The sequence below is a fragment of the Lepidochelys kempii genome, chromosome 1 (assembly GCF_965140285.1).
Source record: "Lepidochelys kempii isolate rLepKem1 chromosome 1, rLepKem1.hap1, whole genome shotgun sequence".
In the NCBI taxonomy this organism is placed as follows: domain Eukaryota; kingdom Metazoa; phylum Chordata; order Testudines; family Cheloniidae; genus Lepidochelys; species Lepidochelys kempii.
The window spans coordinates 133,120,229-133,147,475 of NC_136380.1; the positions used below are offsets into that span (position 1 = coordinate 133,120,229).

Below are 27,247 nucleotides of genomic sequence, written 5' to 3' on the forward strand. Positions count from 1 at the left end.
CATGATTAGGTCACCTAGCTGCTGCCTCAATACACATAACTATAGGACCTGAGGCAAGTAGCTAAAGTTTAGATAAGCTATTACCAACAGGAGAGTGGGTTTGTGGGGGGTGGGGAGAAAACCTGGATTTGTGCTGGAAATGACCCAACTTGATTATCATACACATTGTAAGGAGAGTGATCACTTTAGATAAGCTGTTACCAGCAAGAGAGTGGGATGGGGGGGGGGGGGAGAGAAAACCTTTTGTAGTGGTAAACACCCATTTTTTCATGGTTTGTGTGTATAAAAAGATCTTCTGTACTTTCCACAGTATGCATCTGATGAAGGGAGCTGTAGTTCACGAAAGCTTATGCTCAAATAAATTGGTTGGTCCACAAGTACTCCTTTTCTTTTTGCGAATACAGACTAACAGGGCTGTTACTCTAACGCCTGGAGGGAAAGGCAAGCCGGTGCAGCAGGTCTATGGCCATTCAGCCACCTTGCAAAGCGAGGAGTCCGGCGGCACCTTAAAGACTAACAGATTTATTTGGGCACACGCTTTCGTGGGGGAAACTCCCACTTCTTCAGGTGCAAGTGGAGTGGGTTTTTTTACCCACGAAAGTTTATGCCCAAATAAATCTGTTAGTCTTTAAAGTGCCCTCCGACTCCTCCTTGTTTTTGAGGATACAGACTAACAGGGCTACCCCTGGGATACCTGCAAAGTGGGGGCCAGCTCCTGCTTCCACCGGGAGATGCCCAAGGGCATTTTGGGCCGCGGCTACACCGGGAGCCGGCCCGAGCCCCTGGCCGGCTTGTCTCGCTGGCGGCCACTAGAGGGCCCGGGAGGGGCGCGGGAGCCGGGCCGAGGCTCCTCCCGCCTGCCAGGTAGGGGATGCGCTCCGGGGAGGGCAACAAATGAGGGTGGAAGGAGCGGGGGCGAGAGCGGGACCGAGCAGAACCGCCGCCCGCCCCGCCAGGGGGCCGGGGCGTGGGGACGCGACCCCGCACACAAAGCAGTTAACCCTTCCCGCCCCGCCACAGAGGCCGCGCACGGCGCAGGGCGGGGAAGAGGCGCGCCAGCCGGCTGCCCGGGGGGGGGCGGGCGGAGGCTGAGGAAAGGAGCAGCTGCCGCCCCCTCCTCCCGGCCCTGCTGCTCTAGCGCTGGGAAAGCCGGAGGGGGGGAGGCGGCGGCGGCGGCGGCGGGTGCAGCCGCTGGGGGTTGCTCCCGGTCACGGCTGCTTGCCCGGCGGGGGATGCGACCCCAGCCCGGGGTGGGGAGCCGCCCCGTGTGTGCCGGAGAGGGCGCCGGGGGCCGCTGATGACCCGCGCTTCCTGCCCGGGCAAGCCGCTGCGCTGTCCTCTCGCGGCTGCTGCCCGGCGCCCGCCTTTGTCCGGCCCCCCCCTCGTCCCACTGCGGGGTCCTGGCCTGGGTCCTCCTTCCTCCCCCCCGGCTTGTGTGAGCGCCCGGGTGACCCCCGCCATAGGGGGGAGTTGCTAATCCCACTGTGACTTTGCTCCCTGTTCTGCAGGATTTGCCCCCCCCTCCCCGGGGGGGGAGCCAAAGGAGGGAGATCGCAGCCGCTTCTCCCTCCTCCAGCTGCGGACAAGCCCATTGCAGTGCCTGGGTGAACTCTGCCTGCCTGCCTCGGGGCTGCCAAGTGCCCACAAGTTTGGGCACAGAGCAGTTTCGCAAACCCCCCTCCCCCCAGCTCTTCCCCTCCGCTTGTGGCCTCCAGGCTTGCAACATTCAAGCGGGATCAAGAGGAAGAGGCGTGCAGGGGTGGATCGCTCCCCACCCCCATGGGACCACGCTTGAAACTCTTGTTAGGTATGTGGTTCCTAGGTCAGCCGCAGCACGCTGGATCCGGCTAGGAAGGAGCTGGGACATTTGGGCAGGAGCCTGCCTTTAGAGTAGCTGCAGCAGCAGCTCGGCAGCGCCATGGAGAACGTGGAGTTCAGAGGCGGACCGGAGAGATTTCCAGACAAAGATCCCCGGCTGAATGCAGTGTTTGTGGATCAGGGGCAGATGATGATGGTGGTGGAGCAGAGGGGAGGGGATGGGTGCAAATTGGTGGAAGTGTTGCTGACTGGAGGGGCTCCTTGGGGCTTCACCTTAAAAGGAGGAAGAGAGCATGGGGAACCTCTCATCATCACCAAGGTAAGATACCTGTGCAGGAGAGCGAGGGCTGTTACCTGACACGTCCGCCCCCCCCCCAGTTTTTCTTATCTTTCGTTGTATGTAATCTCTCCTTTCCCCCATCTCTCAGGTTAACCATATCTATATAGTCTTTACACGATCCAAACAATAGGCTGGCATAATGAATGGGAACACTATACTTGTATCGACTCTTGCTGAAAACGGTAGCAGTGACTTTAACAAGCTTCTCGTATCCTGATCACGACTTGGAAGCTTGAACGTTGCTCAACGATTTTGAGACAAGTGCATGATAATTTATGTCGCTTGCCATTTTTTTGTTGCTCTTGGTCTTAATGTGAATTGCAGTGTGCCCGTGAAGGGGGATCTTTCTCGGCTGGAGTTTTCTAGTTTGTTGCTTCAGTGGAAGACATTTGCCTGTTGCTCGTAGTTCCTGCTTGATCACATCATGGGTTCATAATTTCCTTAACCTTCTAATAGTTCCTTGGCCGAAGGGTACAGTTCCCCTCTCCCCAGTTGTGTACTGCTGTTTTCTTGTCTCATTTCTCCTCTTTAGCACTGGCCTGCACCTGTAATAGAAGGACAACGTTGGGGAGTGGGGGAGGGGGCGGGTGAGAATGTAAATAAACAAAGCAATAAACTCCCTTAACTATTAGGCTGTTGTGTTCTATTGCTTGTTGGAAAGGTAAACCTAGGGGCACACGTGCGTTAGCTATACTTCTGTAGTTTTAGTTTATTCACCACTTATTTAATTTTTTATAGTGAAGCATGTAATTGTATCTGAACACTACAATACTCTTCAATTGTATACATCAATCCTGCTATATATATATTTGGCAGGGTTTCGTTTGACATTTCATTACACAGTTATGTATGGTTTCAGAGTAACAGCCGTGTTAGTCTGTATTTGCAAAAAGAAAAGGAGTACTTGTGGCACCTTAGAGACTAACCAATTTATTAGAGCATAAGCTTTGGTGAGCTACAGCTCACTTCCTCAGGTGCATCTGAGGAAGTGAGCTGTAGCTCACCAAAGCTTATGCTCTAATAAATTGGTTAGTCTCTAAGGTGCCACAAGTACTCCTTTTCTTTTTACAGTTATGTATGTTCAGAGAAACCGTTCTTTTTGTTAAACCCATTTACAAGGCTGTACCTAATAGCTGTTTTTTGGCTACAGCACCTCAGCTTTACAACGTTAAAAATGTTGCTGGTTTAAACTTCTAGAAAAGGGTTTGTTGCTTTTTATTTTCTTTTTCTTCCCCTCAGAAACCTTTCAGATCATTCTGAATGACCATTGAAATGTTGAGAAAATGAGTGGAATGAAGGAACATTTCCCCCCACCATCCATAGTGGAAATTACTTCCGGCTTTTATATTATTGTATTGTATTAAAGTTCTGACACAACCCAGGAAAATTCAAAGTAAAGGCTAGCACTCATTGCCCTGATGCTGAGTTTTCCATGGGGATTTTGTTAATTTTACAAAATATTTATTTAGCATAGTATTTTAAATCTGGTTTAAATCAAAAGTTCCCACGGAACGTGATTAAACATGTTGTATGAGAGAAAGGAAAGTCTCTTGGGTAAAAAGTGTGTTTATGTATGTGTATGCTGAGTTTCACTATTCTAGATCATGTATATTTCAGTTTATTATGCACACATTACTTACTTGTCAAGGATGCATTATTATGTGTTTTCTAAGAAATTGACAATTGTGGTATATGTTTTGACCCAAGAATTCCCTTGTGTTTTCTTAAACAAACAACTACATTAGGATCTAACTGATGGTTTAAAAACCATGAAGGCAGTTGTGTTATTATGCAAGCAAAAAACAAAAACAGACCCTTAGTGTTTGTGCATTACTCCCCCCGCCACACACACAAAGAAAAAGTCAAAATATATTTTTCTGAAGCTTTGGTATGGGAGAAATACAGCTCTTGGTCTGCCAGCTCCAGGGACATTTTGCCTGTCCCTATTTTCCAAGTACATAAAGAATGTGAGAGGTCAGCAAATCCTTGAACATCCCAGAGCAAGAACTTTTCTATTGTTATTGTCATACTAAGTAGGGTTTTTCTCTCTCTGTATGGGTTTACAAGTCTACGTATTCTGGACTTCCCAAATTAGGGCTTATCTAAACAAAAAAGTGAGTGTCTGTCAACCATGTACCTTGCCTCCAACCATGTACCTTTAGTTTTAGGGCCCAAGACCTCAGAAATTTCAGGATCCCAAAGAAGGGGACTTGTTGTTACTATGTTTGAGTCTCACTCCTGGAAGCTGAAGTGGTTCCTATTCTGAAGATTCTCACATTGTGCTGCAGACAAGGGCATGATTCTGCAAAGACGCACATCCATAACGTTGCTCATGTAATAGGATAGTTCTCATAAGCAAAGATACATATCTGCTTAAGCGTTTGGAGCCTTTGCGTGTATGTCCCAAGCTTTGGGTGTTTGAGAACCAAGGATGACCAATACGTCCATGGGAGTTGTACCCTTCTATCACATGGAAAAATTTTGTGGCCTAAATGTCTGCTTCCCTATTTTTCCGTACCATATACAGGACAACTACTCCATAAAGGGACACAGGTGGCTTAAAAATACATCAAGATTAAAAATAGAAATATTTTTTTTCCAAAAACCCCATTAAAAGAGTAGGGAGACTCTCGGGCAAAGGTAATTTCTAAAACTACTCCTGATTTTCTTTGTTAAACTGAAATTTAGTCAATTTAATATCTACCAAGTTACCAGAATGCACTAAGGGAAAAGCATGCTAAACTGAAGAAAATCTATGTTTAAATCTCAGTAGGGAGATAAGTATGTGTGCCATAAACATTGGAATGTTGGGTGCAGGAAGTATTTTACTCATCCAACATGCAAAGAAAGGTCAAACTAGAGTCATCTTACTAATACCGAATAACAGTACTACTAGAGTATCCCACTTAATTGGTTTCAGAGGAACAGCCGTGTTAGTCTGTATTCGCAAAAAGAAAAGGAGTACTTGTGGCACCTTAGAGACTAACCAATTTATTTGAGCATGAGCTTTCGTGAGCTACAGCTCACTTCATCAGATGTTTACCGTGGAAACTGCAGCAGACTTTATATACACACAGAAATCATGAAACAATACCTCCTCCCACCCCACTGTCCTGCTGGTAATAGCTTATCTAAAGTGATCAACAGGTGGGATCACTTAATTGGGTGATTAAGCTGGCTCATTTCAATATTTCTTCTTACCCTGCAACTGAAACAGAAAACTTAAGGTTCTAACTACGTAATTCAGGAGCACACGTCTGAGTTCACCCACCACACAGTGTGTGTGTGGGGTGATTTTTTTTTATTTTTTTTTTTTTATGCAATGATCATGAACAAAAATGGTACATGATACAGCTTGTTCAGGTCTTGAACATAGTCGGTCTTCTGAAACTTACCCCACCCATATGCAACTGCATTGTTGACTAATACTTAAATGTATTTTTTTCAGTGTCTTGGTTTTAGTATCCTCACTTGACAATAAAATCTTACTCCTGAAAGAAAAGTAGGGATTTTCAATCTGGTTTTGCAAATCTATACATTAAAAAGTAATAGCATTATGCTTTGTATTTCTTCCAGAGCTCTGTGCATGTCTTCTAGCGCATTCCAAAAATTTGCCCCAAAGGCAATTTATTTTTGCCTATTATGGTAACTTTGATCCTTGAGGAAGCGGATTGACTTTTTATAGCAACTTGCAGAATCTTTACTTGACCTGAACCATTGCTCACTGTATAGGTGTGACTTTTAACTATCTCATTTTCTTTTTTTTGAATGAAGCAAGCGAACACTGAATTTAATAATGAAAACCTCAATATTGTCATGGGTGAACCTTTGAAAATAATCTCTTTGACAGCTAGCTAGCTTTAAATATAGTTAACTTTCTCTTTTTTAAAATGTCTTTTTGATAATATGCAGAAAACGTACCTATCATTCCCAGCTTTGGATGTGGGGGATGGGTAGAAAATATCAATTTGGAATTCAGTTCATTTGCAATACTAACAACATGTAAAGATTAACAAATCATGCTGGAATTAACATGATCAAGATAACTTTACTGATAATATATGTGAAACATTTGCAGTGTATGCTTAGAGTTTGATGTATTGTAATGCTGATACTACTTAAAAGATTGCTTTAACAAGTGCCTGCAGCCATACCTCCTCCAGCTATGATCTCACTGCAGACTAATCAAGGTTGGGCCTGGTTCATATTTGGATGAGAGACCTCCAAGTGAAACCTGGGGTGTTGCAAGAAGTGTTGCTGATTCAGTAGGTGAAACTCTTCCCTCTGAATCAGTGATGAAGCAAAGCTTCAGCTGGAGATGTCACCTTTCAGATCAGGAGCAGACTGAGTCCTGACTACTTTTTTTCCATTAAAAATTACACAATACTTTTCTAATGGGGGTGCGTGCCTGGTGTTTTGATTTGTTCTGTGTTTATAACAAAAACTGTGCCTAGTACAGTGCCTAGTGCCTAGTATTCTAGTGCCTAGTATTCTGTGCCTAGTACAATGGGTCCTGATTCATGACTGGCGCTCCTGAGTGCTATGAAAATACAAAGAATAAGTGTAACGGGCAAACCTTAATTTGAATATCTACATTTGATGTAAAATTCCTCTGTTCTAACTAGACAACAGAATTCTTCCATATTTTCTGTCTCAAATGGTTATGTAGAGCTATTTCATTTCAAAAGTAGCTGCATTTCAGCAGTGGCAGAAGTGACTGCTGTTTTTTATAAAGAATTTTTGAATCCTGTCGCTTTAAAGACATGATGTAAATAATTACTATTGTTTAATGGTTCAAGTATATCAGAGTTCTTTTTCAGACTAATGGCTATCCATTTGTACAGAAATCTGTAGAGAGACTTTTCTGTTTCCTCAAGTATAAACCAATCATTTCATCATTTTGTGCAAATTAGTCATTTGACAAGCTGGCTAAATGGCTCATTGATTGACACTACAGCTAGGTGAAAAAATCAAGAATATATGTGCCAAGGATTTGGCTTGGTTGATCTTGGGTTTTTGTATGTACGTATAGAAATTTTTAAAAAAATGAATCCTGTCCCCTAACACACAGGATACTGAAATCTTGTTTTTGTGAGTTTTAGCATGTATGTGTCCTTTGGAAAAGAGAGACCAAGACTCTGTTTATTATAATTAAGGCTTTTTGTTGAAACAAACACTTACCAGTAATACTTTTCCAAAATAAAGTGCAGATTTGCTAGTAACTATAAATCTAACTTTATATTAGTGGGTAAAATGCTATATTTGTGCAGAAAAAGGACCACTAAGGTAAATAGCTGATTCACAGGTTGTTAATATTGTGCTCTAGCACAGAGTTCAATATGTTCTCTAGCTAGTGAGCTTTTCATTCTTTGTTGATGGAAATGCATGGAGGAGCAGAGCCTGTATTGGCTTCAGACCACTTCCTCCTAAAGATCGTCAGCTATATTTGTTCATTTACATAACCTCATCTCTAGGAAAAAGCAGTAAACTATAAAAACCAGTAGTTGAATCCATAGAATCACATCTGAAATACTTCATGCCTCATAATTCTCTTTAAACCCTTGATTCACTCCTTAGAGTGGGGCTACTATTTGGGATAGTACCTAAATCAAACCTTCCCTAAAATGCTATATTTGTGTGTACCGCTCTCCAGCTTTACAGCATTTTTAGGGATTATTTACATGTTATAATGAAGATTCTGAACATGGACAAAGTAGTATCTTGTTGGTGGGAGGTGGGGGTTATTTTTCTAGCTGTTTTTCTCAGTAGGCAGAAGTTTGCCGTAGAATCATAGAATATCAGGGTTGGAAGGGACCTCAGGAGTCCAACCCCCTGCTCAAAGCAGGACCAACCCCAACTAAATCATCCCAGCCAGGGCTTCGTCAAGCCTAACCTTAAAAACCTCTAAGGAAGGAGATTCCACCACCTCCCTAGGTAACCCATTCCAGTGTTTCAGCACTCTCCTAGTGAAAAAGTTTTTCCAAATATCCAACCTAAACCTCCCCCACTGCAACTTGAGACCATTACTCCTTGCTCTGTCATCTGGTACCACTGAAAACAGTCTAGATCCATCCTCTTTGGAACCCCCTTTCAGGTAGTTGAAAGCAGCTGTCATATCCCCCCCTAATTCTTCTCTTCCGCAGACTAAACAATCCCAGTTCCCTCAGCCTCTCCTCATAAGTCATGTGTTCCAGTCCCCTAATAATTTTTGTTGCCCTCCGCTGGACGTTTTCCAATTTTTTCACATCCTTCTTGTAGTGTGGGGTCCAAAATTGGACACAGTACTCCAGATGAGGCCTCACCAATGTAGAATAGAGGGGAACGATCACGTCCCTCGACCTGCTGGCAGTGCCCCTACTTATACATCCCAAAATGCCATTGGCCTTCTTGGCAATAAGGACACACTGTTGACTCATATTCAGCTTCTCGTCCACTGTAACCCCTAGGTCCTTTTCTGCAGAACTGCTGCCTAGCCGCTCGGTCCCTAGTCTGTAGCAGTGCATAGGATTCTTCCGTCCTAGGTGCAGGACTCTGCACTTGTCCTTGTTGAACCTCATGACATTTCTTTTGGCCCAATCCTTGAATTTGTCTAGGTCCCTCTGTATCCTATCCCTCCCCTCCAGCGTATCTACCACTCCTCTCAGTTTAGTGTCATCTGCAAACTTGCTGAGGGTGCAATCCATGCCATCCTCCAGATCATTAATGAAGATATTGAACAAAACCGGCCCCAGGACCGACCCTTGGAGCACTCCACTTGATACCGGCTGCCAACTAGACATGGAGCCATTGATCACTACCAGTTGAGCCCAACAATCTAGCCAGCTTTCTATCCACCTTATCGTCCATTCATCCAGCCCATACTACTTTAACTTGCTGGCAAGAATACTGTGGGAGACCATGTCAAAAGCTTTGTTAAAATCAAGGAACAACATGTCCACTGCTTTCCCCTCATCCACAGAGCTAGTTATCTCGTCATAGAAGGCAATTAGGTTAGTCAGGCATGACTTGCCCTTGGTGAATCCATGCTGACTGTTCCTGATCACTTTCCTCTCCTCTAAGTGCTTCAGAATTGATTCCTTGAGGACTTGCTCCATGATTTTTCCAGGGACTGAGGTGAGGCTGACTGGCCTGTAGTTCCCCGGGTCCTCCTCCTTCCCTTTTTTAAAGATGGACACTACATTAATCTTTTTCCAGTTGTCCGGGACCTCCTCCGCTCGCCATGAGTTTTCAAAGATAATGGCCAGTGGCTCTGCAATCACATCTACCAACTCCTTTAGCACTCTCGGATGCAGCGCATTCGGCCCCATGGATTTGTGCTTGTCCAGCTTTTCTAAATAGTCCCGAACCGCTTCTTTCTCCACAGAGGGGTGGTCACCTCCTCCCCATGCTGTGCTGCCCAGTACAGTAGTCTGGGAGCTGAACTTGTTCGTGAAGACAGAGGCAAAAAAAGCATTGAGTACATTAGCTTTTTCCACATCCTCTGTCACTAGGTTGCCTCCCTCATTCAGTAAGGGCCCCACATTTTCCTTGACTTTCTTCTTGTTGCTAACATATCTGAAGAAACCCTTCTTGTTTCTCTTAACATCTCTTGCTAGCTGCAACTCCAAGTGTGATTTGGCCTTCCTGCTTTCACTCCTGCATGCCTGAGCAATATTTTTATACTCTTCCCTGGTCATTTGTCCAATTTTCCACTTCTTGTAAGCTTCTTTTTTGTGTTTAAGATCAGCAAGGATTTCACTGTTAAGCCAAGCTGGTCGCCTGCCATATTTACTATTCTTTCTACACATCGGGATGGTTTGTCCCTGTAACCTCAATAAGGATTCTTTAAAATGCAGCCAGCTCTCCTGGACTCCTTTCCCCCTCATGCCATCTTAGAGGTTTAGAGAGAGACAAGGTGGGTGAGGTAATATCCTTTATTGGACCAATCTCTGTTGATAAAAGAGACAAGATTTTGAGCTACACATAGCTCTTATTTACTGTGCTGTTTCTCTTAAGCCTGGCTGAGTGGCTTGCCCTAGAATCTACCCCTTTGTTGTTCTTCAGATCCCTCTTTAAAACTCTCCTTTGCCGCAATGCCTACAAAAAGCTTGACAATGGTTAGGCAGCTGGTGTGCTGCCTATCATGCTGACCAATATTATCTCACCATTTCCTTGTACTCCCCCATCTGTCTATATCGATCTGTTTCTTGTCTTACACTTCCACTGTAAGCTCTTTGGGCAGGGACTGTCTTTGATCTGTGTTTGTACAGTGCCTAGCACAATGGGCTCCTAGATGGTATAATAATAGTGTAATACAGGGGATTCCACAGCGTGAAGGGGAAAGCAATGCAAGTGAATATGGTTTGGGGCTTACCTTTTTGCTCTCTGCCCCCCCTGTGGCTTGGGCTCAAATAATCTGGAAAAGCTGAGTTGGTTCCCCTGTCCTCCTATGAGGTCCCCATTGGTACTTCAGGTAAGGAAGGAGCTTAATGCCCTATTGGAATTCTCTTTTCTGCGAGAGCTTCTACACAGAAGAGTGCAGAATGTCTTATGTTAAATAGAACGAGTGTTACTTTGGTTTGTCTATCCACGGTGTCATTTAAACAGCTCTGCCTTGATTTACATGGCGAAGGTTTTCTTACCTAAATGTCTCGAACAGTCATGGTAACATTAGAAACTTTTCCACAAGACAGTATCTTGTAATGTATTAAACCGATGGCGAAAACATAACTAGAAATGTATTCTAGTTCTTCACGTTGTGCCAGCAGGAGGGCTGAGATAAGAGAGAATGAATAAAATGGCTTGTGACTCACAGGAATTCATCTTTAGGCTTGGCTCAGAAGAGAGGTTAAACGTTCCCTCTTCTCAGAAGTCACAGGGTTCTGCTTTGGCTGATGTGGATGTAGTTTTATAAACGGTGTGTGTAACACTGAAACAACACGTAATATTTTTTGTCCTTCGCACCTGTCACTGTTTTAAAATGATACAGTAGAACTCACGTTGTGTGAAAGAATCCTATTTGTCACCAGCAAAAAGGAACACTTTTGGATACACTTGTTGCTGTTGCCTTGCTTTCCTCCTCCCTCTACGCTCAACACACTCAGTTATGTATAGGTACCTGGCCCGATCAACCATTGGTTCTTTAAAATAAACAATCAAGTAAAAACACAAAGCCAGCCAGAGGAACTAGCCACACAGTTCCCACTTATAGAAATTGTGTGGCTAAATCCCCTAGGCAGCTTTGAACATATCAATTTATTATTTAAGTTCTCTATCAATGTAATAAAGATAGTTTTGCCTTGTGTCTGTTGCCACTATTCTAACATGATTCTCAAATATATCCTGTTACAGTAATGGTACCAATTATAGACAGAAAAAATTTAAAAAGAAACAGCCTTCTGGTAGCAGTAATAAGTTATCACAGGGTTGCTAAAATATGTTTCAGAGTAGCAGCCGTGTTAGTCTGTATCCACAAAAAGAAAAGGACTTGTGGCACCTTAGAGACTAACAAATTTATTTGAGCATAAGCTTTCGTTAAATTTGTTAGTCTCTAAAATATGTTGTTAACTAGCTGAATGTTACGATTGTGTGTTTTGGGTTTTTGGTTTTTTTTTGGTAACGTTTGGGTTTTTTTCTTTACTCATTATATGTGACAGTATATGTGTCTTTGCAATGTGTTTGCCACATTAGCTGCATGTGTTTAAACTTCACTTCCCATTCACTTGTTCTTTCCCACACCCACTTTTTAGTCATGAATAGATTAGAAGGATATAACCAGCTTGTTGTCAGTGAGCAGGTATTACCTCATTGCTCTTGAGTTCTCGCAATAAGTTATTAGGTGCTTTTCTTGTGGGCTATGCTCCTTTCTATGTATTCTTGTCCTTTTCTTAAGGTGTGCTTTGTGTCGTCATGCGCATGACCCTAGATCTGTGGCTTATTCATTACAGAAACTTGAGACAGGCCCGAGCAGTTCAGCGGAACTCTTACTCAGTGTACACTTCATGATTAAGGCTGTGAGTTTGTCACAGAGGTGGTGGATTCTGTGACTTCTGCAGCGGCCGGTGTGCCTGGCTCAGGGGCAGCTCAGGCAGCCCCTGCACCAGTTGCACTGGCTGCTGCTGGTGCAGTCTTGGGCCACCGTGCTCCCCACCCCCCCACCCCCCAGCGGAGTTGGGGTGTGAGAGAGGGCAGGGGGTTGGGGCACAGGATGGGGTGAGGCGGGCTGTGGGGGGCACTACTAGGGGGCTACCCGGAAGCAGCAACATCCCCGCGCTCAGCTCCTAGGCAGAAGCATGGCCAGGCAGCTCTGCATTCTGCCTCTGCCTGCAGGCACCACCCCCAGAGCTCCCAAAAATATCTGTGACTAAAAATACCCGTGACTAAAATGTAGCGTTATTCATGATATATGCAGTTTCATTAACACTTTCTTCAAATATATCAGGTAAAAACAACAGCTGAATTGATTTCTGTTGTTTCATGAATTTGTATATGCTTTGTAGTTGTTAATTTATATCAAAGTGAACTTGTTCTCAGTCTTTTGAGCCAGTTTTTGACTTTGGATTATGGATGAGGTGAGGGTCCATTTGGAATATGTTGGGAAAAATCCTGTCCCTGCTGAAACCTGTGAGAATTTTTGCCCTTGATTTTAGCGAGGTCAGAATTTTATCCCATTGTTTCTGTAAAAAAAAGTTTGCAGTCTTTTAAAAGTTACACAAAAGCTAATATTGTGATTGGATCTTGAAAGGATAGTACTACAATTGTGATGGGTTAGTCAGTTCTGTAAGGTTTGCAGAGCTTTAATCAAAACCCGATAAAGTTCAATATAGCAAACAGACTCAAAGATGGAAGGTGATCCACTTTTTATGATGAGTTATTGAAAGTGGTTTGGCAAAAAATGGAGGAAAGGGAAGGTTTGCAAAATATACATATATTTTGAATTTTTTCCAACTTTTTAAATTTCATCAGTTTTGAAATTCAGAAATTTTTTACCAAGTCTGTGGATCAGCTTTGTATAGTGGATTAGTGAAAGAAAAGCAAGTGCTTGTAACCCTAGGCTACATAAAATTAGCTATACTTTGTCTTTGAAAGCAAATTTATTTTCTCTCTTCCAACAATGTGTACAACTTTGGGTAAAGTTTTTTAGAAAATTCAAAACTCTATCTTTATTGTTAATGTGTTCAAAAAACAATTTAGTGAAAGTTTCCGAATTATATTTTAGCTTTGGTCACCTCAGCGTAACAAGATAATGATATCAGCATTTTGCGTGAAAAACACAGTTGTTGACTAAGGATTACAAGTGTTAGCTAGGAGGGAGTTTTCCCATCAGAGTTCAACCACACTATCAGTCCTCTACATCTAGTTTAACCAGAGAGTTCTTGTTTAAAAAACCCAGGTCAGGCCTTCAAAGGTAGAAGAGTATTTTGTGTAAGGCAGCAGATAAAATGGGAAAGCCCCGTTAATAGGTTTCATATGACTCTGAAGAGTAAGGTACAGTGCAGAATGCCTTACTACCCAAAACTGTATAATCCCATCATTTCTCCAGTAAATACCAGAAAAGCAATGGGGAATTAAATAGAAGTAGGCACATGGCCAAAAATAAAACTATAAACATCTGTATAAGAATATATGAAGCTTAAAAGCAAACCCACCATGAACTAGGATGTGTGGCAATGGAAGAGGATCTTGAAATAACAAGTATTTCTGAATCCTGATGATGCCTGACAAAAGTCAACGAGAAACTGTGAAACACTGGCTACGTAAATTATATGAAAGGGACAGATTGGGTCACAGGTATTGTGGCGTAGATTTATATTGAAGAGACTCCGTGGGAACTCATGAGAGAATACTTTTTATTGGAGAGGAACAATGGGACAATCAATAGGGATACAAATCCCAAGTCCTAGAAACTGGACTGGGCTGTACTGTTATTTCACGACATAACGTTTGTTGTTTCCTCTTTCTCTGTACTTTCTGCCTCTTCCTACTTCTCCCTAAAATTTCTTTATCTTCACTTCATATTTTTCTAAACTACCTCTTTAACCTCTCCTGCCTACTTATTCATGCCTGTCCACTCAAACATAGGGCTTGAATATTTTGACAGATGTGTCATAGTCTGAGGACTGAACCTACTAACCAAAGACCATTTTGAAAGCTGGGGGAGACCCAGGGTTCAAGGGCAATGCCCAGCAAAGCAAAAACCTCTCAGTCCTCATTTGTTGAAAAGGGAGGGGTGGGAAGTATGGGGATTTCTATTAGAGCGGTGCAGCCCCTGGACCTTACTCAGGTCTCCAGATTTTGTATCCGACTTTGATAAATAACAGTCTGATAAATTGCAGCATTCTCCTCCCAACCTTCTTTGTGAACATGCACACTCTCATCCCTCTGGATTCTGGAAGAGAGATGGACAGTTATTTCATTTTCCCTCCTACCTTACAACCCCAGTGTTAGGGGGATAGGTAGGTTTCTGCTACTCCCTCCTTTACCAGACTTTTGGTTCCTATGATGGGAAGTTGTTCCCACTAGTCTGACTCCCTCTCGGCCTCAATTTTGAATCCTAGGGCCAGGGACCAGGACCATCTCTTTGTTCTGTGTTTTATAAAGCACCTAGCATAATAATGTCCTGATCAACAATGCTGGCTGCAGATGCTATGGTAATACAAATAGTTACCGTTGTCAGACTCTCCATTTACGGCCCCTGCTGCAGCTCATTGCTCCTCCAGCAGCATCATAGAAATTTACCTGATTCTTGTAACAGCTTCCACAAGATTCCGAACAACTGCAATTATCAGTTACCTACACATTATCAAAACTCTGATTTAGCAGCAAAGGCAATGGAGCTGCCTGCAGACTCAGGCAGACATCACTACATCAGTTCCGTTTGGCTCATGGTTGGAAGAGGTTAACTGCAACCATAAGGGCTAGAGATCTAATTATTATTAAATGAAAATTCTGGTTCCATGGATATTGCCCTAATTCTGCATTGGATTGAAAGTGCACTGCTGCAACCTTAATTCTAAATTAACATCTCGATGTTGTGTATAAATATATCCAAGCCCCAGTGATAATTTATAAAATAAAAGTTTAGCCTTCCTAAAATGTACATGGTTTTTAAATTCTCTGCTTCTTTCTTTTTGGAAAGACAGGTTCTGACTCATTCCAGATCCTGGTTGGTTCTGACTCATTCCAGATCCTGGTTCTAAACCTTCTGTTCTGCAGCCTGTAGTGCCTTCACTCAGTGATGGATTGCTTGTGATACTGAACTCTTGATGAGCCAAGTAAGAAAGTATTCTTTGAATGGGGAATGGCAGAGAAGGTTTGGGTTGTTTGTAAATGAAAGTGTAGTACCCACTGCTATTCTAAAAACTACAACTATGACACTGTTCTCTTCCACTCTGGAGGAAAACCAAATTGTCTTAAGCCCTTGTAAAGGGATTTTGAAGGCCACAGATGGTTTTGAATGTTCTGTCTTTTGTGTAGATGCTGTTTTATTTCTCATATAAAATACTTTGTTAGATGTAAATATGATTTGGCTGGTTTTGACTTGGAAAATGATGAAGAACCCTCGCATATTTTTCTTTTACTACTAGCTAGATATACACATAACGTTGCAGTGTTCCTCCTGACGTACACTAATGAATACTACTAGTGCTGGTGCAACTAATGCTTAAAAATGCTTAACATGTTACTCATGCTAATTTTATGGCCACATTCTTTTATTAGCAGTTTAGAGTTACTCATAACTCTTCTGAAGTGATGTATTATAGTGCTTCAGGGTGGTATTTCCAAAACATGGTTTTGCAGTAAAGGAAACAGCAGCACTTCTTGCAAATGTACCATTTTACTCATGATCTTATACAAATATCATGCAAAAATGTTTTTTTTTGTGGATGTGCCCAACCCAGCAGCATCTTTTGAAACCTGTACACCAGGTCATGGTGAGTGTTTGGATCTGAGAATGGGAAACTCTATGGGGTCATGAACAAATTTCTTTGCCCACTTCAGCCTAAATGAGAGGTGGGCTCTTCTGAAAATCTGGCCCCAGTTTTGGGTGCTGAGAAAGCACTTTTAAAATCTGGACCCAAACTTCTGCTGATAAAAATAATTGGATGTTGTAGGGTGTCTTTTGTTATTTGTGGGCCTGAAGATACATGGGAGACAAGTGGCTTGACCCTGCAAAGAGCAAATCACACTGAACTCCAGTTGACTTAAATAGGAATTGAGGATGCCGGGCACCTTTCAGGAAGTCCTTACCATCTTGCAGCGTCATGCCCTACCAGCACTAACTTTAGAGACGATGTAAACATTACAGGCTTTGCTAAGAGTTTCTTAGAGTTGTATCAGTCATGAGATGAAGTGAGTAACACCCCTGATGTACAAGTCTGGGTTTCCCATCATATTCAGATGTGAAGCCAGACCTCCTGAAGTGAAACTGCATTGCCCTATTGTGTCTACTCTAAATCTTTGATTTTGGATTCTAAGAAAGATTATGGATTCATTGTCTTCTAAAATATTTCACTTTAGCTATCTTTATGATATTGGAGAGATAATGTGGGTGAGGTAATATCTTTTATTGGGCCAACTTCTGTTGGTGAAAGAGACAAGTTTAAGGACCTGATGAAGAGCTCCGTGTAAGCTCAAACTTCTCTCTCACCAACAGAAGTTGGTCCAATAAAATATATCACCTCACCCACCTTGTCTCTCTTGTCTCCTGGAACCAACATAGCTACAACAGCAATCTTTATGATATGACTCTGTTATGCAGTATATATGTTCACATGTAGGAGTACTTCAAAGGATTTTTGTAATGTTTGTATCTAAAATGTCCTTGAATTAGAAGCGAAAAGCACTTGCTGGTCAAGTTTGAGGAAGAAACCTCATGTGATGTGTTTTCCATGTGGGCATCTCTACACTAGGAATATAGGTAGTCTTTTAACATGTTAGTTTACACATGACATGACAGCTAGCAGAGGAGGAGGAACAGGACCATACTGTCCAGGAGAACAAGGAATAGAGGATAAGGGGATCTCCTGATTCCATGGAAAAGAATGGACAATCTTAAGTTTGCCTGGTTAGTTGTCCCTGTTCTGTCAGGTGACCATGCGTTACAGTAATGATCCATTCTTCCCAGCTTCCTGATGCTGCTGGAGCACTCTTTCATGTGGAAGTTGGTGTGGTTCAACTATCATTGATGTATTCTCAAAACCGTGTAGTGGAGAAACCAGGATTTGACTTAGCCATTACATGTTTTGTGGGTCACATGGTTTTATTCATATATGTCATATACTAATGCATTTCCTTCAGTAAGGAATATTTTCCCATTTTGCCCCTCTTCCCTCCTATATTTGGAAAACAGATGTGCAAAATTATGACAAAAAGAGCAACTTACCAGGAGTTTTGAAGGTTGCACCTAACTTGCATGGACAGCTGCATCTTGGGACACTCATGGCTCATTTGCCCCCTTGGGTTATCCTTTGGGAAGCTTTGGTTTTTTGTAATCAAGTAATACTTTACTGCTTAAAAAGGGAGAAGCAAGTATAGGGAAAAGAAGACACGAGGATGAAGGATGTATAGAAAACAATCTGTATAAAGAAATATCTGTTACTGAGGGGAAATGCTGTTTTGTTAAAAAAGTCTCAGCTATTCTTTAGCGCTTATTAAATTTTCTTTTATTTTGTAGCTAGAGGGAGCTATTGACTGAAAGAGGAAGCAGATTTGAGGATGTGTATAGAATCATAGAAAAGTAGGGCTAGAAGGGATTCTATACTACTATGGAGGATTTCAGATACAAGTGGGTAGAGAAGAGATGATGGGAAGACTAGTTCTGTGGGCTATTTTAAAGTTATGTGGAAGCTAAAAATGGTATGATTTTTGTTAATGGTTTTGTTTTGATTGGAAAATGTTTAAACCATTGTGGAGAGCAATGAGGGAGACAACAAGAAGTGAAGTTACACAGCACAACAGAAGACACTGCAGATGTCCATCGCTTCTGTCACCATCACCACTATTGTCCATACTCTTTCTAAAAGAAATGGGGGTTATTTTTTAGAGAATATAATCTAAAATTGGAAAGAAGAATGTTATTTATATAGTTCCGTAGATATGCATGGCACCTTGCAGACAGAAAAATAAGACCACGTCTCTCCCTTGTGGGGTCATCTTCTGAATTACACAGACAATAAAATGGCACAACACAGGAGGGGAATCTTCAGATCATGTAGAGGGAGAGGATTGGAATGGAAGAAGACAGAACAAGGAAGGAGGGGGGAAGAAGAAAGCGCTAGGGGTTATTCGTGCTAGTTTTTTTGTTTGCTTTTTCAGAAAGCATTTATCTTAGGATTGTAGGTAATTAAGTTAATATTATGGCGAAAGCTAGGATTCTTAAATGAAATTGTTATACAAGTGGTGATGGGAGGCACCTAAATGTAGATTATTGATGGAATGCTAACTGAAAAATCTTCAATAGTAGTGCAGCTTTACAGAGTAAACGTTATAAAAACTGTTTGCTATGTGAAATGTAGCTACTAGTATGTAATCTGTTGTGGGTTTTTTTGTTTTTGTTTAAACTGGTTAGGAGAGAGAGAATATAGAAATTTCTCATCTGTGTCACCTTGGGGATGAAATGCAGGAGTAACTGGTTAGATGTTTTTCCACTGCATCTTGTTTGGGGAAATATTTCAAGGAAGATTGTGACTCTTTTGTTGTTGGTTAAACACAGCTTTGAAATGCAAATGTTTCCATACTCATAAGCTGCTTGATTTCATATTTTATATAAACAGATCTCAATTGTACAATATTTTCATCAGAAAGACATGATTTGCATAACTTGAGTTAGAATGGGAGAGGTTGTGACTTTGTTTTTTTGCAGCTGATTACATTTTGGCCTTTATAATTACAAAAGCGGACAAAATCCTAGACAATTTTAGTTAACTCTAGATGTCTCAAATAGTGCCATCTAGTTGTTTTCTCATATTTCCAGTGGTTCTTAACTTTTAATTGATAATTTCCTTACATCTCAGAGCTAAAGTCTTGTATAAGTCTACCTCTGATGCAGTAGAAATTTTTTTAAACACACTCATTCCATATTTCATGAGTCTGTTGCTGTACTAAAACAAAGCCTTCTTTAAAAGCCTGCTTAAATGTAGTTTGGTTTGAAAAACAGAAATGTGTTTATTTCAGAAATCTAAATTAGATAAACTCAACTAAGTTTTCTTATTACTTATAACAAGCAGGAATTGATGGCACTAGTTTCATAGATTCCAAGACCAGAAGGGAATACTGTGATAATCTAGTCTGACCTCCTATATAACTAGGGCCCTACCAAATTCACACTCCATTTTGGTTAATTTCATGGTCATAGGATTTAAAAAATTGTAAATTCCATGATTTCAGCTATTTCAATCTGAAATTTTACAGTGTTGTAATTGTAGGGGTCCTGACCCAAAAAGGAGTTATGGGGGCATCACAAGGTTGTTGTAGAGGGGGGTTGTGGTACTGCTACCCTTACTTCTGTGCTGCTGCTGGCAGTGGCGCTGCCTTCCGAGTTGGGCAGCTGGAGAGCAGCGGCCGCTAGCCGGGAGCCCAGCTCTGAAGCAGAGCCGCTGCCAGCAGCAGCGCAGAAGTAAAGATGGCATGGGATGGTATCGCCACGCTTACTTCTGTGCTGCTGCTGATGGGGCTCTGTCTTCAGAGCTGGGTGCCCGGCCAACAGCCGCTGCTCTCTGGCCACCCAGCTCTGAAGGCAGCGCAGAAGTAAGGGTGGGGATACTGTGACCCCCCCCACCTCAATAACCTTGCGATCCCCCCCAAAAGGCCCCTAATTTGGGTCAGGACCCCCAATTTGAGAAACACTGGTCTCCCTTGTGAAATCTGTATAATATAGGGTAAAAGCACACAAAAGACCAGATTTCACAGGGGGAGACTAGATTTTACTGTCTGTGATGCGTTTTTCATGGCTGTGAATTTGGTAAGCCCCACGTATAACACAGGCCATAGAACTTCCCCCAAAATAATTCCTAGATCATAACTTTTAGAAAAAATATCAAAAATATCAAATCTTAATATAAAAATTGTGAATGATGGAGAATCCACCACGACTTGTTCCAATGGTTAATTCCGCCCACTTTTAAAAATCTATGCCTTATTTCCAGTCTGAATTTGTCTAGCTTCAGCTTCCATCCATTGGATCCTGTTATACCTTTCTCTGCTAGATTGAAGGGTCCATTATTAAATATTTGTTCCCGACGTAGATACTTATAGCCTGTAATCAAGTCACCCCTTAACCGTCTCTTTGTTAAGCTAAATAGATTGAGCTCATTGAGTCACAATAAGGCATGTTGTCTAATCCTTTGATTGTACTTGTCTCTTCTCTGAACCCTCTCCAGTTTATCAACATCCATGCTTCATGTTAAAGTTGGGCATCAGGCCTCTAATTATGTTTAAGTAGCTAAGGCTACATTCTGTTCCCACTGAAATCTGTAGGAGTTATGCCATGGACTCCCTTGGGGACAGGATATGGCTCTTAGGGTGTGTCTATGCTGCAATGAGGAGGTGCAGCTATAGCATTTTTAAACATGCAAGTCAAAGCTAATTCAAGTAACGTTAGCAGTGAAGATACAGAAGCAGAGGCGGCTGCACAGGCTAGTGCTGTCTGTCCAGGGTACGTACTCCATGTTGCTGCTGCCCATGCTGCCTCAGCTTCACTGCTTTTGTTACTTGAGCTAGCTTTGATCTAGCTACATCAAAGCTAGCTCAGATATGTCTACACATACTGCAGTCATGCTTCCTGATTGCAGAGGAGATGTATCCTTAATTCTGATGCATAGTAAGCCTGTTACCACTCTAAAGTGTTCTTCACATCAATAGAATCTGGCACAGTTATAGAAGTCTGTTAATGGTATATGATACACTTTCTAATATCTAGAAGACATTTCTTCCTGGCTATAGGGTAGCTAACTCTCTAGCATCTGAAGATAGTTAAAAGGGGGAAGATTTTCAGAGGCACAAAGTGGAGTTATGCATCCAGCTCTGATTGACTTGATTTTCCATGGGAATTGGACACCCAACTCTTCTTTGTGCCTTTGAAAAATCTCCCCCGGAATCAGGATCATTACTACGATACTATTACTGCTCTGTCTGTAGGAATCCCATCTTTTCTGCTCCTGCTTATGGAAGAGTAGAAGTACCTTAACACTGAAATCAAAGCCTCTTAAGAGATACAAGGAAGAATGAATGTGGGGGAGGAACCATTCTAGTCTCTTAAACTGGAGGGAATCCCACCCTCCTCTTTTAAAGTTGAGTTTCCTCACATCATATTCACAAAAAGTTATACTTAGGAAACAGTGAAAATAGTGACACAAAGGTGTACTGCAAGTAGATTTATAGCAGCAAGTGAAGACTACAGAATATCTCATTCAACATCAGGCTAAACAAAGACCACTTTGAAGAATTCACACTGGAAGTAAGGCTGCTATGGTAAATTTAATTTGGCTTCCTGACTTCTGTGTGCTTAATATCTCAATCATTACATTACAGTAATGTAATTTTTTTTTTTGCCCATAATATCTCTGCTAAGAGGAAAATGTCATTTAGGGTTTTCTTTTTAATATTAATGGATAGTTAGAGCAATTTTTATAGCTCCTAGGGCTGTGCAAATATTAAAATTCTTTTGAATCAGCTGAAGTGAGATCATTAATTGGTGCAGTCGGGCCTCTGGGGCCCATTTGTAATGTAGCGTTGATATGGTGGTGATGAAAATGTCTTGTTGTGTTCCCAGCTCAGAAGAATCTTTGCTCTGGCACCCTGTAACCAGAGGTGGGGAGAAATGGGGGTGCTCATCAGCTGAACTTAGTTCATAGAGATTCTGATGTGAGAAGATGCTATCAATGTCTGTACAGGTACCATTCTGTAATACTGTTTGATTTGGAATTGCATTACCTGTACAAATAACAGGCCTCTAATGAATTCCACCTGCTTATAGTCACTGTATAAGAACATAAGAATGGCTACACTGGGTCAGACCAGAGATCCATCTAGCCCAGTATCCTGTCTTCCAAAAGTGGCCAATGCCATGTGCTTCAGAGGGAATGAACAGAACAGGTAATCTTCTAGTGATCTATCCCCTGGAGTCAATATGGGTCAATCTGATTGCAGGATCAGGGCCTTACAATAAATGGGCTTTCAATCTTCAGGCTAGCATCAGTTCTGATGCATTGTATTTAACTGGACACTCCCATTGACAGCACTAAACTCAAAGCAGTCCTGTCAAAATTCAAATAATGTCTAGGCATTAATGATGTTAATTTATTCTCCTAGATTCATGCAATGTTTCTACAATTATTCCTAATAGGGATATTTCACCATATTGTGACCATAACAATATATTGTTTGTTTTCCCCACAGTCGCATTAAAAAAAAAGTTAACGAGAAACCCTATTTAGTGGGAACCAACATTTCCACTCTGGAGAACTGCTAGTTATTCCAGTTCACAATGAAAATTTACAGTTGGTCGTAACCATTATGTGGGATAACTTTGTGAGTTATTCTCTTCCCCTGGAAAGCTTATGAGTAATCTAGATTCAAACCCAGTATATCCTCTAGGGAGAGCTAATTGATTCCTTGTCCTTTGGTTTAAATGAGCAATTGTGAAGCCAGTGTAGGCAAGATCATGACAGTGGAAAAATAATAAGTGTGAGAATAGTTTTACTTATTAGACCACCGATATGATTGGAAGAATTGCAGCCACTCACAACCCAAACACTGAGACTTTCAAAGATGCCTGTCCATTACAATTAATGGGAATTGGTTGTCCAAATTCCCCAGTGCAGCTTTGAAAATCTTAGCCTGAATTTTATCCCCTCATAAATGATACCGACTTCATCAGTGAAGTTGTCAGTGACGTCTGTCTTTATCCATTTAGGCCATGCTTTCAGACAGTTACTCACCTAAGCTCCACCACGACTGTTATTTTAATGGCTTTAAGGGCTTGTCTACACTACGCAGCTTTCAGTGACAAGGCTTTGTCGATACAGCCTTATCACTGAAAGTTCGCGTGTGAGAATGCTCTATCGGTATTTTAAGAATCATGGACTTTAAGGTCAGAAGGGACCATTATGATAGTCTAGTCTGACCTCCTGCCCAATGCAGGCTACAGAATCTTACCCACCCACTCCTGTACAAACCTCTAACCTATGTCTTAGCTGTTGAAGTCCTCAAATTGTGGTTTAAAGACTTCGAGGTGCAGAGAATCCTCCAGCAAGTGACCGATGCCCCACGCTGCAGAGGAAGGCAGAAACGCCCCCCCCCCCCCCAGGGCCTTTGCCAATCTGCCCTGGAGGAAAATTCCTTCCCGACCCCAAATGTGGCGATCAGCTAAACCCTGAGCATGTGGGCAAGACTCACCAGCCAGACACCCAGGAAAGAATTCTCTGTAGTAACTCAGATCCCACCTCATCTAACATCCCATCACAGGCCATTGGACATATCTACCGCTAATAGTTGAAGATCAATTAATTGCCAAAATTAGGCTATCCCATCATATCATCCCTTCCATAAACTTATCAAGCTTAGTCTTGAAGCCAGATATGTCTTTTGCCCCCAGTGCTTCCCTTGGAAAGCTGTTCCAGAACTTCACTCCTCTGAGCCTTTTATCTAATTTCAAGTCTAAACTTCCCGATGTCCAGTTTATATCCATTTGTTCTTGTGTCCACATTGGTACTGAGCTTAAATAATTCTTCTCCCTCCATGGTATTTATCCCTCTGATATATTTATAGACAGGAATCATATCTCCTCTCAGCCTTCTTTTGGTTAGGCTAAACAAGCCAAGCTCTTTGAGTCTCCTTTCATAAAACAGGTTTCCATTCCTCGGATCATCCTAGTAGCCCTTCTCTGTACCTGTTCCAGTTTGAATTCATCCTTCTTAAACATGGGAGACCAGAACTGCACACAATATTCCAGATGAGGTCTCACCAGTGCCTTGTATAACGATACTAACACCGCCTTATCTCTACTGGAAATACCTCGCCTGATGCATCCCAAGACCGCGTTAGCTTTTTTCACGGCCATATCACATTGGCGGCTCATAGTCATCCTGTGATCAACCAATACTCCGAGGTCGTTCTCCTCTGTTACCTCCAAGTGATGCGTCCCCAGTTTATAACAAAAATTCTTGTTGTTAATCCCTAAATGCATGACCTTGCACTTTTCACTATTAAATTTCATTCTATTGCTTTTGCCGACAAAATACTTCCAGCCCTGCGAGCGGCATAAACTTTGTCGGCAGGACAGCGCTCCTGCCAACAAAGCCGCGTTCACACTGCTGCTTGCATCGGCAAAACTTTTGTCTTTCGTGGGGGGACTTTTTTAAGTACTTGTGACAGGTGTCGGTCGGTCCTCCGAGCCCCTAAGGGCGATGGAGAGCTATGGTCTCCCTGGCAGGCCTCAGCCACGCCTTCCAGGCGTTGGGGAATTAGCGGGGAAGGTGTGCCGGCACGAGTCAGTGGCGCGCCCCTCAGGCAGGGGAGCGCCGGGATAGGGGAATGCAGGCCCACCCAACTCCACTGCGTTTCAGCCCAGGGCCCTGACAGTGGCGGGAGGCGAAAGTCCCGCCGCTGGGTCAGCGGGGCCGTCTGCGCCCGCTGACCAAACACACCCACCCCACGGTGTAGTTCGGCCCCTGGGCTACTTCCTACCCGGTCTCTCAGGCGGGTTGCTCCGGTCCCTCCATCTCGTCCGGGTATTCCGCTGCGGGCCACTCCCGCTCCCCCTCGGTATCGGACTCACGCTGGCCCCTCCAGGTCCTCTGGATATTCAGCGGCTGGCAGCCCTGGTTGCCACAGGCCTTCCTCCCAGTCAGGCTCCTCCTTGCCCAGGGCTTCGCCTGGGTCAGCAGCAGGATCGCGAGGGAGCAGCCTGTGTCCGTCTCCCTCCCTGGTGCTCTCTTCACTGGGCAGAGGGCCCCGCCCTTTGTACTTCCTGTCCCACCCTTCCCCTTCCGGGGATTGGCAGAAGCTTGGCCTGGCCCCGCCCACTCAGGCTGAGAGGGTGGCTCTTTATCCTCTGGTTTGGAGGGGAGTCACCCTGGCTCCCTACAGTACCCCTGAAAGACAAAAGTTTTGGCGACAACATCGCAGTGTAGACAAGCCGTAGGATGCCAGCAGCAGAGCACTTTCAAACACTCAAGGGGAAGGAAAAATATGTTTTTATTGTGCATGATTTTCATGGTGAATAATATTCATGGGGTACAGTTGTAATAAACAGCTTTTGCTTGTGTCAGAAGCCTCTGTTTTACTTCAACATTTAACTACTGCTATACTTCGTGCCTCATGTGAAATGCTATCATAAACTACTTCTCTAAGTACCCTTAATTTATAGGGCTTTTATAGCTGCACTTTCTCCCTCCATGCAATCTACCTACTTTGGGTCTGAGAGCCATGTGCTTTGTAGCTCCTGCCACCTGGGTCAGCCTTACTGTGCATGTCTGCTTCATTGACACTTTACAGCTTTTCAGCTGAGTTAAAAGGAGATACTCTTTTGCAAATACTTAATTTCTTTCTCCCTCTACTATTATTTATTCCTTAAAATAACACCTTCAGTTTAAAAATTGTTCAAATTATAGGTAAAGCTAAGAGGTAAGTATATAATCTTTTAGAAAGACTGGGGTGGGGACATTTATTCTCTATTTTTTTCTTTATTCATTTTACAACAATTTGTTTCATGTCAGTTTCTCTTTCTGTTTATGTTTTTGCACAGAAACATGGGGGAGAGAAACATTTTTAAACAGGAAAATGTAATTGTAAAACACAAATGGGCTGGGAGAGGGTTAGGTGTAAGTAATTGAAATACTTTCCTTATGGATTGTATTTTCTAAGTGGACAACCTACCTCGTTCTCAATTACTGAGGGACAATCTCCACTCATTGATATATTTTGCTTTCTACAACTAAATTTCTGTACAACTTTTCATGAGTGATGCACCCGAGTATTCTGATTCGAATATCTAAACTGTATTGTTAAATCTATTCACCTAAATGTGGGTTATTGCTGATTATGTACTTTATGTATCATATGACTTTTAAAAAAAAAATTGTATTTCTGGATAATCTAAGCACTATACCCAGATGTAGAGACACTCTTTTCTCAACCTATGTATTATATAATTTTTTTAACATTAGCTTTAATAAAATTTTTAAATCTGAAATTTACTTTTTGGTCTTTTAAAAACTGTCTAGAATTGAAACAGTACAGTTAAAGAGAAATTGTCTATCTCTAATGTAACCTGTTGCTCAATGTGTTACATCTCTCTCTCTCTCTCTGTGCCCATCCACAGAGGGATGGGAGTCTGTTACAGCTCTCAAGCTACAGATATTGGCTCTTTAGATCAAACTATAGAGACTTATGCTTTGATCTTTGAAGTCCTTGATTCAATCCCCTGACCTTTGATAAGATGGTAGCTATCGCGCTCAATATAAAGCATTTTGGTTTGACGTTTGTAGGAAAAGCCCTATACAAAATAAAGTTATACCGTGCTATTTCTCTTCAGAGACTTGCAGTACACTGAAATAAATTTTATTTGTCTATATGACTGATGCACTTGACTACGCTGATGCCAGCATAGTTGTATTTGCTACCCATTGTATTTCTTGTTTGATAATATCCAAACTTACTTTGTCATTTATAGTACAAGAGCAAGATTATGAGTCTGTTGGGTCTTCTTCACTGAGCGCTAACAGATAGACTTTGCTTTAATTTCCATGCAAGCTTACAAAATGAGAGATTTCCTATAGTAACTTGTAAAGTAAGATTATTAGGGAAAACAGTAACTAAGAATGGCTGATGTTTTAACTATTAAAGCAACTCCTTTATTTAGGAGCAGCTCTAGTTCTAGATGGGGGAAGGGTTTAATCACATCTTTTGGAACAGTGTGACCTTCAAGCTGAACTTTGAAAGGTTTTCTGAAGCCCTGCTTGTAATACAGTACTAGATTCTTAATCTTTGTCTAGAGATTCTTCTTCAAGCTTTGGCATTTAAATGAGGGAGTGTGTGCTTAAAGCTGTTTACAAGTAAAATAAAAATATTGATGTAAAAGCATCATCATATTCTTGTGTCATGCCATTA

General features: G+C 42.2%; 1 protein-coding gene across 7 annotated transcripts in view; it reads left to right on the forward strand.

Annotated features, from left to right (window-relative positions):
- The first annotated feature begins 908 nt into the window (after positions 1-908).
- The window catches only part of SHROOM2 (shroom family member 2), a 190,470-nt gene continuing 164,131 nt past the window's right edge, over positions 909-27,247 (forward strand). For 6 of the 7 annotated variants that reach the window (XM_073354553.2, XM_073354580.2, XM_073354589.2 and 3 more), the window contains exon 1: positions 909-2,137. In XM_073354553.2, coding sequence (XP_073210654.2) covers positions 1,919-2,137 — 219 coding nt within the window. In that variant the 5' untranslated portion in view covers positions 909-1,918. The remainder of the gene's footprint in view (positions 2,138-27,247) is intronic. The other variant, XM_073354627.2, reaches the window with a different exon arrangement.